Source organism: Falco cherrug, chromosome 7 (assembly GCF_023634085.1).
Source record: "Falco cherrug isolate bFalChe1 chromosome 7, bFalChe1.pri, whole genome shotgun sequence".
Lineage (NCBI taxonomy): Eukaryota > Metazoa > Chordata > Aves > Falconiformes > Falconidae > Falco > Falco cherrug.
The window spans coordinates 32,375,369-32,391,975 of record NC_073703.1 but is presented as its reverse complement, the minus strand read 5'-3'; the positions used below and the strand labels follow the sequence as shown (position 1 = coordinate 32,391,975).

Below are 16,607 nucleotides of genomic sequence, written 5' to 3'. Positions count from 1 at the left end.
ATGGTGAATTCTCTGTTTGTTTTTATCTCAGTCAGGTCTAAGAATGAAATTATTTTTTTTCCGCTCTTAATATCATTGAGAACTACATGAACCAAAATAATGACTGACCAACTTGTCACCCAGAATATGAAACCAAAAAAATTCTCTGCGTTTTCTGGCTCACGCTGGAAGAAGATACACTCGAAGAGTGAAAATGAGCAGTTGAAAAGGGTGGCTGGTCACCCAGGGCTAGCAAGGAGCCCACATCCCATACTAGAAGGGAACCCAGCACCAGACTTCCCACCTGTTCTGCCTCCCTGTGTATCACTACACCACGTGGGATTTTGTAATGAAATAACAAAGAATGTAAAACTGCATGTGAAGTGTTCACCGTAAGAGGCAACAGAGGCAGGTCGAGGTGCATCAGCAGCTGGTTTGAGTTACCGCATGGGGAACCGGCTTCCCTAGATCAGTCACAGAGCATCAGCCATCCTCAAACCCAGACTACACCTGGTGCAGCGGCAGCAAGGGCAGCAGGCCACCTGAGTCTGTCTGTGGCAAGGGGGACCACGGCAGCAGCTGGCACCCAGTCCCCTGCTGCTGCCTGGCCATGGCCACCTCCCGGTCACAGGTTTCCACCTTGCCCTTCACTGACCCAGAGATCGTTACCATCCACATGCAAGACCCTCCCTTTTGGGAGGGGGTGGGGTGGGGCGGTGGAGCTGAGTTCCCCCATCACATTGAAAGAGCCATCAAGCACACATGGAAAAGTGTCCTTTGGACTCCTGAGTGCTTGCTCACTGATTTGATATCATTATTAAAATGACAGGGCTCACCCAGTGGTATTGCACGTGGTGAAGGTTCAAGGAAAAGAGACCCCCAAGTTTTCTCCTGCTGCTGGCAGAGGCCCACGGCAGGATACCACCTGCATCCACATGTCTGGGACTGCAGCAGAGCGGGGGAAGGTTTCCAGCCCCTCGGTTGCAGGTGGGGAGCCCCAAGCTGACCTGCACTTGCTCCCAGTGGGTATTTGCCTTCAGCCCAGCCCTGCCTTGGGTGCAGCCACTGGTATTGACTCCCCGAGCCCACCCAGCTGCACTGGCCACCTCTGGAACCTCCTCCACAACAAAGGGTGGGAAAGAGATTGTATCAGACATGACCTGGGATAAAACCACTATTTCTGGATATTTCCTGACTTAATTTCTCATGGTGATAACATAGCTGATTTCTTTTTGATCATATGCCTTCCCCAAGATGAATCAGGTAGAAGGGGAGGCTTTAACAACAGCACACAAGCCATGGCGTCCTGCTGGGAAACGGTCAAGAAAAACAACCTCCTCACACCCCTCCAAGCAATTTTGGTTTGTGCATCTGCCAATACACATCATCGCCAATTTTTAGCACATATAGTAGGCATGTCTGCAGCTCCTCTGACAAAACAGCTCTCTTGTAACACATCCCTCTCACATGAGAAAGTCCTCCTGCAACTCAGGCTATGGCCACAGACAGGATTAAGGTGTTTGGGACTGTTATGACACGCTCCTGTCTGGATGCCGGGAAGTTCCTGTTGCATGGGCCATGCTGAGCAGGAACCTGTGCATTCTTTTTCTCCAGCTGCAGGAAGCCCGCGTGAGCTGTGCCACTCTCCTGCATTACCGCATGTGAACATTTTCTCCCCGAGCAATGACTTAATGCGGCACATGTCCAAACAGGCATGTGACCGCCAGCCCTTGTAGCGCAGCAACGCACAGTCCCGCAGCTTCACCCCACTCCTGCCCGCACTGGCACGTTAGTAACTCTCAGCCGTGGCATTTACCTTGTGAACAAAATGTCCACTGTGGCCACCAGCAGGGTGTCACATTTACTGCTGGCATGGGGCAGCATATAAATACCCACAGCCTTTCAGTGCCAGCACAGCGTATGAACAGACCATGTCTACCTTCCCCAGAACGATGATGGCCAGTAATTAAAAGCAGTTTTCCAAAGTCCTGATCCAAGCAGGAGGGAACTGGGGGCTTCGCCAGAATGGCTGAAGGGTATCTAGGAGCGACAGCTTTGCTGGGTCACTGAGTACAAATACCTAGGGCAGGTTTTATATTTCTTCCTTGCTTATGAACGCGGAGCCCGGGCACAGCGTGTCCTCAGCTGCGGGAAATGGGTGAAATCCAGAGAAAACACCCTGCAGGAGCCAGGCCTCTAAAAGAAGATGCCTGCTTCTTTCCTTAATGCGACAGAAAAGCAGTGCTGCTAGCCTTCCAGCAGCCCAATGCAAGGTGGTGAGACCTCCCAGGGCTGTTTAGGCAGCACTGGGGATCAGCTTTGCCCACGGAAAAGAACATTTCTGTGCTGATAATTACACCAGCCACACCAGTACCTCCCAGTAATGCAGTAGCCATGGGGCTCAGCCGCACACTATTCAGCTGTTTGGATGGGAAACTGTTACCAAGTGTCACGAAGGCAGCCTTGAACAGTCGCCAAAGGCTGAATAAATAATAATTAGTGCCTGAAGTTCTTAATTACCTTGTAGTGCAAAAAGTGTAAATCGATAAAACATGGCATGCCTCAGAAGTAGCGTGTGATGTCACCCAGTCAAATAAAAGAAGAAAAATGGGAGTCTAAAGTCTATTTATTATCTAAAGTTTCTGGCTGATACAGGCAGAATAAACTCACAGCTGCAGTTGATGCTTTCTAGGTCTTTCTTTTTTTTTTTTTTTCCGTACAAATGCACACTCTGTTTTGGATAGGAACTATATTTCTGTAAGGGTGGGCATTACTGTGGGTGGAAATCCCAGACTGCCATTTTAAAGAAATTCCAGTTGATTTTTAAATATTTATAGATGCTATCAAAGGAAGGGAAATTTCAGCTTGGGGATGTTCACTGTCAAATCTTAAATGTTCATTGTCAAGGGGGTGTGATCCAGGACACTGAGATTTAATTTCAAGTCTGAAAATTTTGTTTCCTGTTAAAGAGCTCTATTCCTTTTTAAAACACGACGCCACTTTCATATTTTAGCAGTGTATAATAGGGAAAATGAGGAATAGGTATTATGTACTACTGCAGTAATCAGACAGTAAGAAAATGTATAAACATAGGATTTTGGTGGCTCCCCCAACAGAAATCAGGAGCCTTTAAAAGAGACTGGCCCTTTGTCCCTCCAGTCCCCTTTGTAAACGAGGTGACATTTCCCTCCTCAGCACTTTCTAAAAGCAGCACTCTCACTTGAAAACAGCACCTATTTTTAACAATTTAACCTTATTCTCTGCAAGAGCAGAGGTGTTAAAACAGCTATTAAAATTTAAAACGATCAACCCAGTCTTTTGCAGCATCCTGGTCCCACACACCTCATTTCCTCTGGGGAGTGTGGCCAGCCAGGGTGACCAAGAGACCCCAAAGACACCAGGATGCAGTCCAAACTGTTGTCTGGCTGATGATATCCCTAACGACACCTGCCAGCTCACAACTTCCCTTTGAGAAGAGACCCCGGGGGGACCGGGCTCAACAAGCCTGGATCCGACCCCAGTGCTCCTGAGCGGCTCTCAGCAATTTATTTCTGTGGATCCCCAGCCCTGCCTTCCCCTCTGTTAATACAGAAAGGGCAGCCCATCCTGAGCAGGGTGTTAGCGATGGACAGCACAGTTTGCATCCCCCTTTGGTTCAGCAATGCAAAGCGGTGCCCAAGTAGAGCAGAAACATCTCCAGCCATGGAGACCCATTACATTAATGTCTGCTCACATGCCCTTAGACAAAGGCCACAAACCCATTGTAATTCTCCAACGTGCAGGGCTGCAATTGCAGCCACTCTCTGAATACCAAAAAACCCAGTGCCATGCACCAGCATTACCTGTGCCAGAGGATGGTGGTGTGACAGATCCTGGGCTGTCATCTTCTGGCTCTGACACCGTCACGGTTGGTACCACTTCATGACTCGGCTTCAGGCTGCTCTCTGCCGGAGTTGGGCTCGACTCTTTGCTGGCAGCTTCCCAAGTGCTTTCTGTCTCAGTGAGCGTGATCTTTACGGGGACTGTAACCACAGAGGCACTGTGCTGATCTCCAGGCCTTACGTCTTCAAGCAGGTCTTGCTCTTTGGCTGCCTTCATGTTCTGTGAAGCCACCCGCTGAGGTTCAGGAGTGTGGCTGGACCTGGTGGGTATTCCCTGGTACTTATCGATAAGGCCTGGCCTCTCATCTTCTGAGTCAGGGTCATGTTTTTCTTGGTATTTTATCTCTTCTGATCTACTTATGTCCATGTATTTATAAGCTTCTGCTTTCATGGGATCTGCTAAGGTTTTATCAACTTCAGTAGATTCTGCAGGAGTCATCTCTATTCCTGAATCTGAGCTAAGCAAGCCATGGGAATCAAACCCAGTCGCATCTTGCACAGGATGCCCCAGCATGTTAAACCCCTCTGTGCTGCCCGAACAGGGAATGGGGCTGTTTTCCTGCTGATAAATGCCCGTGAAATAGGTGGAGTCCCGTGGGGTGGTGTAGTGGATATCGGAGATCAGAGAGGTGTAGAAGGAGCTGTCACCCCCGTTGGCAGTGGAGCCATAGTCAAAGAGGTGTGATGAGGCTGCAACACCTAAAGCAAAGACACAAAAATGATGCACAGTGAAGACACAAGTGTCTGCATGCATCAATCTGTCTGCAAAGCTGTACTCACTCCCTGCTGATTTTAGATTCGGTTTGTGCACCAGGCTTGGCTTTGCTTGAGAGCTCTTTGGGACTGTCTCTCACTATACCTTCAGGCAACATAGTGGCACATCTGTCAGACAAGGCTTCCAGCTGCTGTTCTATCTTAAAATAGCTATAACCATCATGATAACTGCTAATAGTTCCCTGCCAATGTTTGCCCAGCCTGCGCATAAAAATCTCCAGTGATGACAATCCCACAACCTTCCTCACAATCTGACTCAAGGGGCTCACCATCCCATATCCTTAAAAATAAACTGATTTCCAATACAAGAACAATCCTGAGCAAAAATATGTAATTTTTTTTTTTAATACAGAGACATGGAGGAGTTTCACCCTAAGGAAACTTTTCATTAAGGAATAAAAATTCTGCTGGACAGAAATTGAGATGGAAAATTGGTAGGCAGCTTTAGATTTCATTTTCTCTTTTAAGAATAGGCACCCCAAATTTGTGAAATACCAGGGCAGAGACTAAACATGCTCATTTAGCAATTTCCACATGCTCAGAAAGCCTTATCCTGTGTACACCATCTACAAAGCATGCTGGCATGGTAGTGGTTAAACCTCTACCCACGCCCATGCATCATTTTCATACACTACCTCTAATTCCCTCTGTCATGCTTTAAGTTCCTGGGGATGATGCTAATTAAATTACAAACAATGGCCAGTCTCAATTTGCAGCATTCATATAAAGCTCAATGACTGGAACAGCAAGATCCCCCATGAGGGAGGCGGGAAGGGAAATTTTTATAGGGGCTGAGGGAATGGGGATCTAAAGGAACAAAGCTGATGTCTGTAGGAGCTGGTGCCTATAGGGAGGCAGCAGCCTGTTAACTGCTTAAGTGCTGATGCACGCTGCATCTCAGAGGCTGGATGGCTTTCTCCAGCCTCTGCTTATCACCCTGCAAGGGATGTGAGGCTCCTGATGTGCTCCACATGTGCTGTGTCCTGGGCTACCACATGCAATGCAAACTTAAAAGTTAGCATTAAATGGACGTTACTTCAGCTGCAAAGCCAGAAGCCGGACAATGTAGCATGAAAGCTCCTGAGCTACTTGCATTTGGTTATTTTCTTTCTCCTTGCACATACATAATGATACCATCTCTAAATACCATCACAACTGCTTTTTCCCCATGGGCCTCTATGCATTAGGCACGTGCTGCTCATTTAGTAAGCCCTGAAGCCATATTTTTTTCCCCTTAACACTGCTTAGTGTGTAGCTGCTGGCTTGATTTTACTGCACAACCTTGCTGGCTTGACATGCACAACCCAAGCCCCGCACAAAGGCAGAATGACCATTTCCCTCACCATATTTTTGCATCTCTCAGTGCTATGATGACTTGCAAGCAACTTCTCTTCCCTGGATCACCTTTAGGGTGGAAACAGCATGCTGCTCCTTTTACAAGGGGAAACCTGGTAGCATAGGGAAAAAGCAACGCAAAAGTGCCACAGCTTGCTTTTCAGCATACCTACACTACCAGCTCCTATGCGTCCGTCCTCGCTAACTTTGGGTGCTGCTGGTCCCCCGCCAGCACTCACTGCTAATCTGCTACTGCATGCATGATGCTGACAGCAGCTCCAGCCCCACACCCCAACAGCTCACAGCTAAGGATTTGTGGCAGCTGTCTTTGCCATATGAGAGCACTGAGCAAGGGGTGCTATAGCTAGCAAGCGAAAAATTATCACCATTCCCAGTCATTCCCAGCCTCCAGTTTGCTCTCCTCACAACTACGTAGCACTGCATAGAACTTTTCATAGAAATATTTATGATCAAAGCAAGATCTTGTTTCAGAGCAGACAGGGTCACTGCGGAGACTCTTCCTACACATGTGAATTTGGAATTTTTTTTTTCCCCTCTACATAATACATTTACCTAACTCTAAATTTCACCTTCTATTTTCTTGCCAGCTCACTCAGGGCTGCAAGATCTTTTTGTAACGCTCTGCAGGCAGTTCTCATCCTCACTGCTCCAAACAACTCCAACTCATCAGCAAAGGTACATGAGAACAGAGCCTAAGTGGAAAACCACAGTGAAACCAAAGCAGAATAAGGGCTAAGCAGGGCTGCCCAGAACCCACATCAGGTCCTACCTGATGTTATCCAGTGCCTCAGAAGGCCAGCTCATGCCCAAAAAACATTCCTAAATTATTAGGAAGTAAAAAGGGATAGGTTCTTTTCCTTGCAAGTATTTTTCTTGCTGAACTTGCCTTTTTGAAAATTATCCATAAACAGGCTTGAATTTTTACAAATGTGTTGGTTAGCTGGAATTACCTGATGCATTTTTTATGCCAACATATTTCATGCTGTGAATTGCTGACTATGGACTATTCATGCCTGTTGCTGCCAGTATCTGCTGTTTGTAATTTACAATTTGTGCTGGCTGAGTGGTTGTCTAAATCATGGGGTTTCAGGACTGCTCTTTCATTAGATGATTCCTCAGTGCCTACTGGACCTGATCCAAAGCCCACTGAATTCACTAGAAAAGTCCCATCGATTCTGAGTGCTTTGGACCAGCTCAAGATGGCTGTGCAATACTTTCTGCTCTGGGTGCTCATGAAAAATACACAGTCACAACACCATCAGTGAGCAAAAATCCATTTCTACAAATATCACACCATTGCTAGTAAAGAGGGAGCACAAACATAGTCAAAGGAGATTGAAGTTGCTGTCAAGCCAATATTCATAGATGCTGTTTGCAGCTTTCATTTTGGCTTTGTCCACAGAATATGCGAGCCAGATGCATATGCATTTGCAGCACTTAGTAATGCTGATCAATAGAGCAGTGAAAGGGTTTCTAATGCATTTGTGTCAGGTGTTTCATAGCAGGAGTTATAGCTGACCAGGAGAGCTCGCAGGAGAGCCACTGTGATAAAGAAAACCTGGGAAAATATCATCCTATTCTTTATGTTATTCAGCAGCAGAAAGAAAAAAACCCACCCTGAAATAGTCATCAACAGAAACATTGCTTCACATTTTCAAATAGTACAAAACCACTGCTGAAGCAGATGTTAACACAAGAGCTGATTTAAAATGGACTCGTTGTCAATCATAAGCCTTTTTTTTTTTCTGCAGTGATTTTGGAAATAACAATGAAAAAAGAAAATGCATTTCTTACTGGGGTTCAGGAGGAAGACGAAGAGTTAAAGGGGGTGTAAGCAGGTCCATGTGCAAGGGCCAGTAGAGATAGGGTTTGAATTAACAGAACATAGAGGGATCCCAACTCTCAAGGCAACTGCTGAGTCAAAAGCACTGAAGACAGCTGAAATTGCCTAATTACTAGGATTTAACAAAACTCTCAATTTCCACAGGGAATGATTTAAAGCCACTGGTAAAACTGCCTCTTATTGGGGAAGTGTGAATCTATCAGCTATTAGGCTGGCTATTAAAGACATGGAAACCTGTAATAGCTGAGATTTTTGCTGAAGAATAGTTGTATTCAGAGCCTGGTGATTAAGCAATGCTCTCTCTCTGACTTTAAGTTTATTTAGTTCAATATCCGTGGGAAGGAGAAGCCTTGAATAGCACTGGTAACGGATGGCAGTATCAGATCTGAATTTACCCTTGTTACAAAGGGTTGGTTTTTAAAAAAACTGGATTTCCCTCAAATATGCCCAAAATCTCGCCTGCCAATTCAGGTAAAGCAAAGCTATTCAGCGCCTGAGAGCAGCAGTCCTGCTTTCTTGTAACACGAGCCCTCGGGAAATAATTTCACTTCCTGCAACCAGCTAAGAAGTAATGGGTCTAATTCAATCATTTGAACACAGCTGAGATGCTCAGCAAGTTACATGTATTTTCATCAACTGTACAGAAAAAAAAAATTGAAAATGACTGTTTAATTTCCTTGGAATAAGTAAGTGAACGCTCCAGAAATCTGCTCCTACAGCACTGGATTTAGAGCTATTTAGCAACTGACACAGGAAATAATTTAGAAATCATTGGTTCCATGCAGAGTAACTCTTAATTTAAGAAAGGCAGCTGAAGCCCAGTTTGGATCAATGCAAGCTGAACTGCTGCAGCACACTGGAAGGGGAAGCAGAAGTTAGCTGAGGATAATACACAAGAAAAAGAATTAAATAAAACCGACTTTAATTTTTCCCCCCAACTACGGTATGCTCAGGCTTCTTAAAATGGATCACTTCAGAATCCTGTGTTGAATTTTCAACACAATAACTAGTTTTCACGTTACTCTGCCTTTCTCAGTCTTCACGTGCAACTCTGATGATCTTCAATGGCACAGCCAGCCAGCCACAGGAGGACGGGAAAGTTCAGTTCTAGAGAACAGCTGACAACCCTGCAATGCGAGGTTTGGTATTTATTGTGTGTCAGTGATTAGGTCAGAATTATTAATTTTTCAGAAGGGGGGTGGGGGGTGTCTAATCTTTAATTAGATTATGCTATTTTTACAGCCTGGAGATGCACTGAGAAGAGGAAGGTTTTTTGGTTGCAATTGGAGGAGTAAAGGTTTCAGCAACCTTTTCAAGACAAAAGCAGAATAGTGTGAGCAAGCTGCTTCCAGCAAATTCCTGTAAGTCTTTTAAATAGTTGGCTCTGATTTTGCTTTGGATATTGAGCCTCAGGAGTCATTACTGGCTATGCCACTGCTGCAAGACTGCTAGCTCCCAGGAGGAGGATCTCCCCAGGCATCTCTCATGTCCATGCAGGTCACAGCCTCCTGGACAAGGTCCACCTTGTCCTGTTCGGAACTGTGGTAATTTATAGACTAAAGATAATAATAATAAGCAAAGTCCCATAAACAAGGGGAGTACTCTTGTTTGACTGGCTCCAAATGATGCTAGAAGGTCTCTGAGACCACATGACACTCCCAGTACTGCAGCCCTTTAGATGTCATCCAGAGATTTGAGGTTTTAGATAAGAGCAATGAGCATTTTCCAGCACAGCAACTTTGCTCTGATGCAAGACTCACAAAGGCACCGCAGAGCTCAGGGATATACAGTGACATTCTTTCAGTACTGAGACTAAAGCCTGGCTCTTAAAAACATATCCTATATTGTCTTAAAGGCTCAAGGAGGTGGTTGAACGCTTTGCCAAGCTTTTTATAATTACCCTTTGACTTAGAAAAGCTGATTTCATAGCAAGGCTGTCTGTCCAAGGAGTCATCATGGCATCCCATTGCACCTGGCAGTGATGCAGGGGAGCCCCATTGCCCAGACCTTGCCACCACCTAAACATCTGTATCTGGAGATCAAACTACAGCTCAAGGTCCTCTCTGGTGACCAGCACAGACCATGTTTCCCAGCCCCACAACAACAGCTCATGTTCCAGTCTCTCCTTCATTTTTATTGTTCATCCATGACCATCAGATAGATGCATCCTCCTGCTTTCTTCCAAACACAAAAGCTGCTGTTAAACAGTCCTGTCTATTCTGTACCAAATCAACAATTTTGTCATCAGCTACTAGGAAAAAGCCTGTGCTTGACCTTGGCTTTTTTTATTCATAACTTATCCTTAAAAAAAAAAAGTAGAAAAAAAGGGAAAGACTTGTTCCTGTTCCTTTGACCCTGATACACGATGTGTCATTGTTTCTCTTTAGTTTCCCAATTCAGTTACCGTCCTTTTTAAAACTCGTATTGCCTTACTATGTTCTCTTCTGTAGTCATATACATATTTCTCCAGGTGTTCAGCATTTTATCACTTTTCCACATCTCTTCACAGTACCCAAATGGACCAGCAGTCCCAAGTCTACCTCCAAATTCAAAGCACACCCTGTCTTCTTAGATCCCAATCAAGCTGCTTCTTCCTCCCTGCTTGATTTCAAGTCCAACTCAAACCACAGAAAAGCTCCCCAGATTTCCAAACATCCTTTACTAGTACCACTCCCAGCAGCAGCAAGGGCAGCTTGCACATGTGGCAGAGGCATGTCTCTGCCCCATCCCAAATCACACAATGCTTCAAATTAGGCTGGCAACCCTCAGGGATGTTTGAGTGTACCACTTGGGAGCCATGCTCTCAATTCTGCAAGAGCCTTCTTCCATGAATTTTCTAACCCAAGGGACTTCAATATCTATGTAAACCTCAAAAGTACTTGAGCATTTGTGTGTCAACTCAAGAAAAGCTTGAAACCCAAATGGCTGAGATCCCTCACGCCAAGTGCAGGCATCACTGTGCTGTGGGTAACACCACTGGATCAGCTCTCAGTCTCCTCTGGATTAGCCCATCTCAATGGCCAGAGCCAGCTGTCAGCCCTGAGCTATCCTACCTCCAGATGCTATAGGTTAGATGCAGAGAGCAGCAAGCTGCTTGCAAGAGAACTGCACTAGGCATGCATCCCTCGCAGCAGTGCCAGCTCTTCCCGGCTGCCAGGAGATGGTGCTCTTTGTTTTAGCTCAGGATTTGAAAACTCACTTTACAGGTTAGCAACTTCTTTTCCTCCAGAACTCTCATGATTCCGACTGCAGGAAAGATGTAACTCCACAAGTCATAGCATTTGCAAACATGAATGGCAATACTCCAAAAGTAATTTTGGGATTTATCTGCACGATAGTGGCTATACAAAATCTGGATGTATCAGAAGGATACATGGTCTTACTCTATTATTATGGTTCTCTGCATGAGTCCTGAAGTCAGAGCTTGGGGAAACTCAGAGCAGCACGAAGGCTGCTTTCTGCCACCTCAGAGCAGCTGACAGCTCTGCGCCTTAGCTCCTGGGGACAGGAGTGAGTCAGTGCATCAGCTGCGCAAGTTGTTCATCCTTCCCCTCGAGATCCCGCAGCAGCCAGAGGAAATGCTGCCATGCAGAGAGGCAGGTGCTGTCTCCTGCCCAGGCAGGAGGGCAAAAGGACAAGGTTGAAAAAACGGGCTTAATTCTCTTTACACTCTAGTTACTACATTGACTTCATTGGAGTGACTTCTGCTTCATCCTGCCTGAGATGGAAAGCAAGACCTAAACTCAGACAAGTTAATTATATGCTTTGAGGCATGTAAAACCCCTCCCCCAAGTCAATTCATAGAAGATACGAGTTACTACAGCCTCCAGTCCCAACATTTTTGCTGTCTACTGTAAGCAGGTATTGCAGCTTCCACTTCCTGGGCTCCCCCGTTTCAGTCCTCCATGTGCTAAATGTGTGTGTGTGGGGGGGGGGGGGGTCAGCTGGGATTCCAGCCTCCAGAAAACCTAGGCTGCTGGTGCTGAGCATCATTTATTCAACCCACTATCTCATCATAAGCACAGAGGCTGCAGCGGGGAACAATTTGCTTTCAGAGTCCAGCCTCTGGAGGCCCTAACGCTTTTGGGAGCTTCAGTTTGGGGGCAGCCTGGTTGAGACGCTCCCCCCAGTAGCTGGTGGCAGGTCACCATCGTGTTAAGCCAAAGCGTGGTCCTTCCACATGGCTTCCCCAAGACCCTGCCTGGGGGTTTCTCCTGTTGCCCCAGATGACTTGTTTCTTCCCCAAACTGGGCAGGCACAGATCAGGTCTTGGCTCAGCTGCTGAGTGCTACAGCCCCGTCTACAGGAGGGATGTGTAGGGAACACTGATGAGCTTTTAATAAGATTAAGATAGATCTGCTCTGGGGACGGCAGGACACGCTGTGCTGTTGGCACCACCACCCCAGCAGGCTATTAACAGCATCTTTTTTTGTTGTTGTGGACTCTGCACCACAACAGCTATCATCTCCCTGCAAGCACCACTCCAAAAAGCTATCAGGGTCCACTTTTTCGTGCTGAGTAGGCACTGTGGATATTGTGGTGCACCCCAGACCAAGCCAAGTGAAACAAAGGAACACAGCTTGATTTGATGATGCTGAATATCCTCAGCTCCCATGGACACCCACAGAGCTCATGGCATCTGACAGAGGATGCTCAGCATCAGCCAGCGTGCAAAGTGAACCCGTAGTAAATGATTCAGCAGTTCCACCCCCACGTACCCTTCAGGCTTTCTGCTTCAATAAATGGTCTCAGAGAGCTCTAATGTGACCTGGAAGTAAAACCCTGGTCTGTGACAGCCCTCCCCAGCACTCTAGACGCATGAAAAATCAGGAACACTGGAGGGGATTAAAAAAAAAAAAAGAAAAAGAAAAAGCCCTGAGAGGAGCACAAAACTGTTTAAAATGTGCATAAAGTTGCAAATGCTTCTGCTAGAAGTGCAGCTGCAGTAGATTTTCATAATTTTCAGAAAAGGATAAAAATATTATTTAGTAAGTTTTAAAGAAAATTTGGTTCAGGAAAAAAGCAGGTTTTCACTCCTGTGATAGAAGTAACGAGTGATCAGTAGGGTTCAGTAACACTAAGGTACTGCCTAAAATGCTATCAAATGCACTTTGCTAAGGATAATTAAACCACGCTTATGAGAATAATTCATTCATATTTCACTGTAGTCACATTTCCCCTAGAACAATCAAACTCCACTGAGTCCCACGACAAAAATATTAAAAGCATTAAGTGAATTAGCACCTAAACCATGCTTTTCAATGACTTGAAATGGGACCCAGCTCCCTTTAGAGCACTACACACCGAAGTATCTCACAAAATCTAGATGTGGTTGGCTAAGTCTCATTTGCCTTTGAGATATAAAATACCTAAATCCCACTCCAAACATGATTTAGCAACTTCAGCTGATCACTATTTTTACCTCCCGACCACCACAGAGCAGCAGTTGGTCACTCTCCAACCTCTGACCAGGTTTTCTTTCAACATCCCCTACAGAAACACCCTCTTCCCCTGCCCAGCCTCCACCCCAGGGCCCTGTCACGTTCTGTCCATCCAGCCCCGCCTTTGCTGGGTCTCAGTTACTTACAAATTCAGCTTTTCACAACTGCTGTAAAGCAATCAACAGCCGTGCAGCTGCAGATACAAACTCAGCCTGGAAAAGAGAAAAATGCCAGCACCAGCTGCTTTTGATGCTGCAGTAAACACGGGACAGAAAGCATCACCCTACAGCTTCAGGCTCTTCCACAGGGAGGTAAAAGCCAGTGTCAGAGAAAGGCTTTTGCTGAAATACAAGTCTTTGAGTAAGAACCTGATACACATCTGGAAGACTGCTGAGTCTTCCCTATGCCATTCATACCTGACCACAATATCTCATGGAAATCCAGCTATTTAAAAATGAGAAAAAAAAGGAAGAAAGCCAATCATGCAATTGGCTCCCCATCCCCCAAGGTCAAAGCCCCCCCAGCATCATGAATCTTCCAGGGAGACAGAGCAACAACTGCAATGAAGTTCAGCTGAAATCACTGAGGTCTCTCGAGAGGAAAATTAATTTTGTGACAATGCGTAACACCTACAGCAATGTGTCAGGCATGGTAATTCAGGGAGAAAACTATCTGTCAGGCACCGAGGGCTGAGGTAAATCGGGAGTGACTGCACCAAAGGCAAGAGAGTTACCCTGCATAAAACTATCACCAGGGAAGGAAGTACTCAGCCCTGGGAACCAACAAGTAGAGTCTGAGGACAAGGCATTACTGGCCACAAATCAGGATCAGATCTAATGCCCAAGGGAGAGCAGGGAAATCTAGGTCAGAGAGGATATGGTGGTGTGAGGCTGACACAGGCAAAGAGACAGAGCTCAAAAGTCACCATCTAACTCTCTTTTCACCCAGGGTTTTCCCATCACCTGACCTGCACCAGAAAGACCAAAGATCTGGCGTATGCTATGCTGGCTCCTGGTGTCTACCTTTATCGCAGCAATAGAAACATTAGGAGAAAAGACCCTGTACAGCATCAAATAAGATCCAGAATACATAAGAGCATCAAGGAGTGAGGAAATATGAGCAGTTCCAGAAAAGATGGGGAGGGGGCCGGGGGGAAGGTAGGTTCTGCTGAGGCAGGTGGGACAGTGGGCTCTGATCCAAGTGCTAATGTGGTTTCCTTGCATGTTAAGTTATTTCTCTGTTTCTAGAAGGTGGGGGCACCAAGGATGCATCTGAAAGTCAGTCAAAAGTTTTCAAAAGTATGTTAAAAGTTAAATCTCTCAAAGTAGTGCAGAATGTGGGGCAGAGCCACTGCAGTCATAAATCAGTATCAACCTGCTGGCTCCAGCCTCTGCTTAAGGAGGATCAGGCCATATGTGCTGTAACTAATGCTATAAATGTCCTTGCCTTCAAGCTCCCTCTTTTATTTACCTGCCACTATGTCTTTTCTCCAGTAAAAGATGAGTTTACTCCAAGCAGAGACAGAAAAAATCCTCCCCAGACATCTCACTTCCCTGAAGGACGTTTTTAGAGATTTAGCCTAGCCTACACTCTAGTGAAGAACTGATACAACTACAAACCCCTCCACCTCCTGTGTATCAACACGTGACACCAGAAATATTCACCCAGCAAGTTTGAAGCCTGTACTCTGAGGAGAGGTGCAATTAAGATTTTGAGGATCACAGGTTAGTTTGACTGTTGCCTTCCCTGAAAGCCCAGGAGAAGCTCCTGCTCCGTCCTTACTCAGCAGCTCTCCATCTCATTTCCAAAGCTTGAAGGCTTGCAGGGGTGATGTGGGATCTCTGTGGTGAGCTGGGGCCTGGTCAACAGGCTGGCTTGTCTTTGAGCACCTTTCACAGACACCCTGGATGTCACCCATGAGCTCCTGGCTCCCGGATACCCCCAAGCTGGGGGAAGAGGAGCAGCTCCAATCCCCTCTATACATGTGCACCATGCAGGCAGCCCCACGAGCAGTGCTGCAGACTCATCCACTGTTTCCTGGGATAAGGAAACCTAGGACATGGGTATCTTTGGCTCTGGCCCTCTTCTGTCCTGCTGCAGGCAGCAGGGCAGGGATAGGGCAATTACTTTGCTCTAGGGCAGGCAGCTGCTGATCATCACTTTTCTGGAAGAGCAGAGGAAAGCCAACGCAAAGTTATGCTTCTGTTGTTTGCAAGGGGACCCAGCTCCCCACAGTCAAGAGTCGGTGGCTAAATCACAGTCTTCTGCAGATTTAAAGACAGTAGAGGCTGCCCTTTGAAGCACTACTGAAAGCTCCTGAGATTGTGGCAGAGCAACCTTGAGTTAAACCAACCATTTGCTGGAATTACTGTGTGTTATTAAAGCAGGAGGGGGGCAGCAGCTTGACAGCAGCGCCAGGACCAACCTCTCTGGCAGGCGCTTCTCTCCGCATTCAGCAGCACAGCCTGGTGTTTGGCTTCACAAGTGAAAAGCTGGGGATAATTACCCAGATCATGATGCCTCATGCAGTTTTCCCAGAGTCTCTGCCACACAGGAAAGGTCAGCTGCCAGGTAACCGTGGAAGCTGCAGTGAAAGGCAGAAGCAGGGAGCTCTCCCCTCGCTCTGCTCTGCTTGATCTCCCATACGTGTGCCGACAGTGCTGCTGAAGCAGTTCTTGTGGAGCGGTTATTGCACACCACTGCTTCACCCACATCTGCTGGAAGATTTCTATTAAAAGTTGCAATGAAAATTTACCTTTTCAATCGCAGGGAGGTCTTTTTTTCCTCCAAAGAACATCCCCTTCCCTAAGTGAAACATCCAAGACTCCAAACCTGAAAATCTGACTTTGCTGCCATCCTGACCTTAGGAGAGGCAGAAAGCACTGAGTTTCCTATTCAGCCCAGGGAGGTCTCAGATCCTGAATGACTGAAGGTTTTTAAGAGTATCTACACAAGCAACTCTCTAATGCTATCAGTAGAGGTGCTCCTGCTCAGGGAGGCAGGACAAATACTGGACCTCCATGGCAGCTCTCCTGCTTCAGGCTCTAGCATGAGCTACTCTTGTAAGACAGCTCCATGACAGTCAAATTTGCAGCCATCATCACCAACAAGGACCCTTCAATCCCAGCAGGTACACCAGGTACAGCGCGTCAACTGAAACGAAAGCAGCTTCTAGATCAAGTTCTGGACAGGACATCTCTGCAGATACTGCTGATTCACTCACAGGTTTGTGCCCAAATGATAAACATGCCTAAAGAGAAAAAGAAATATGGCAAGCAGGGTTTTTTTGCTGTTTTCAAAGAGATAGAAAGGGACATCCAGAAAACTTTAGGG

The 16,607-nt window shown here is 46.3% G+C and overlaps 1 protein-coding gene across 1 annotated transcript in view; it reads right to left on the bottom strand.

The window, feature by feature from the left end:
- RTN1 (reticulon 1) overlaps positions 1-16,607 on the bottom strand; it is a 120,901-nt gene that overhangs the window by 49,651 nt on the left and 54,643 nt on the right. The window contains exon 2 of the mRNA XM_005439048.2: positions 3,822-4,559. Within this exon, the coding sequence (XP_005439105.1) occupies positions 3,822-4,559 (738 nt within the window). The remainder of the gene's footprint in view (positions 1-3,821; positions 4,560-16,607) is intronic.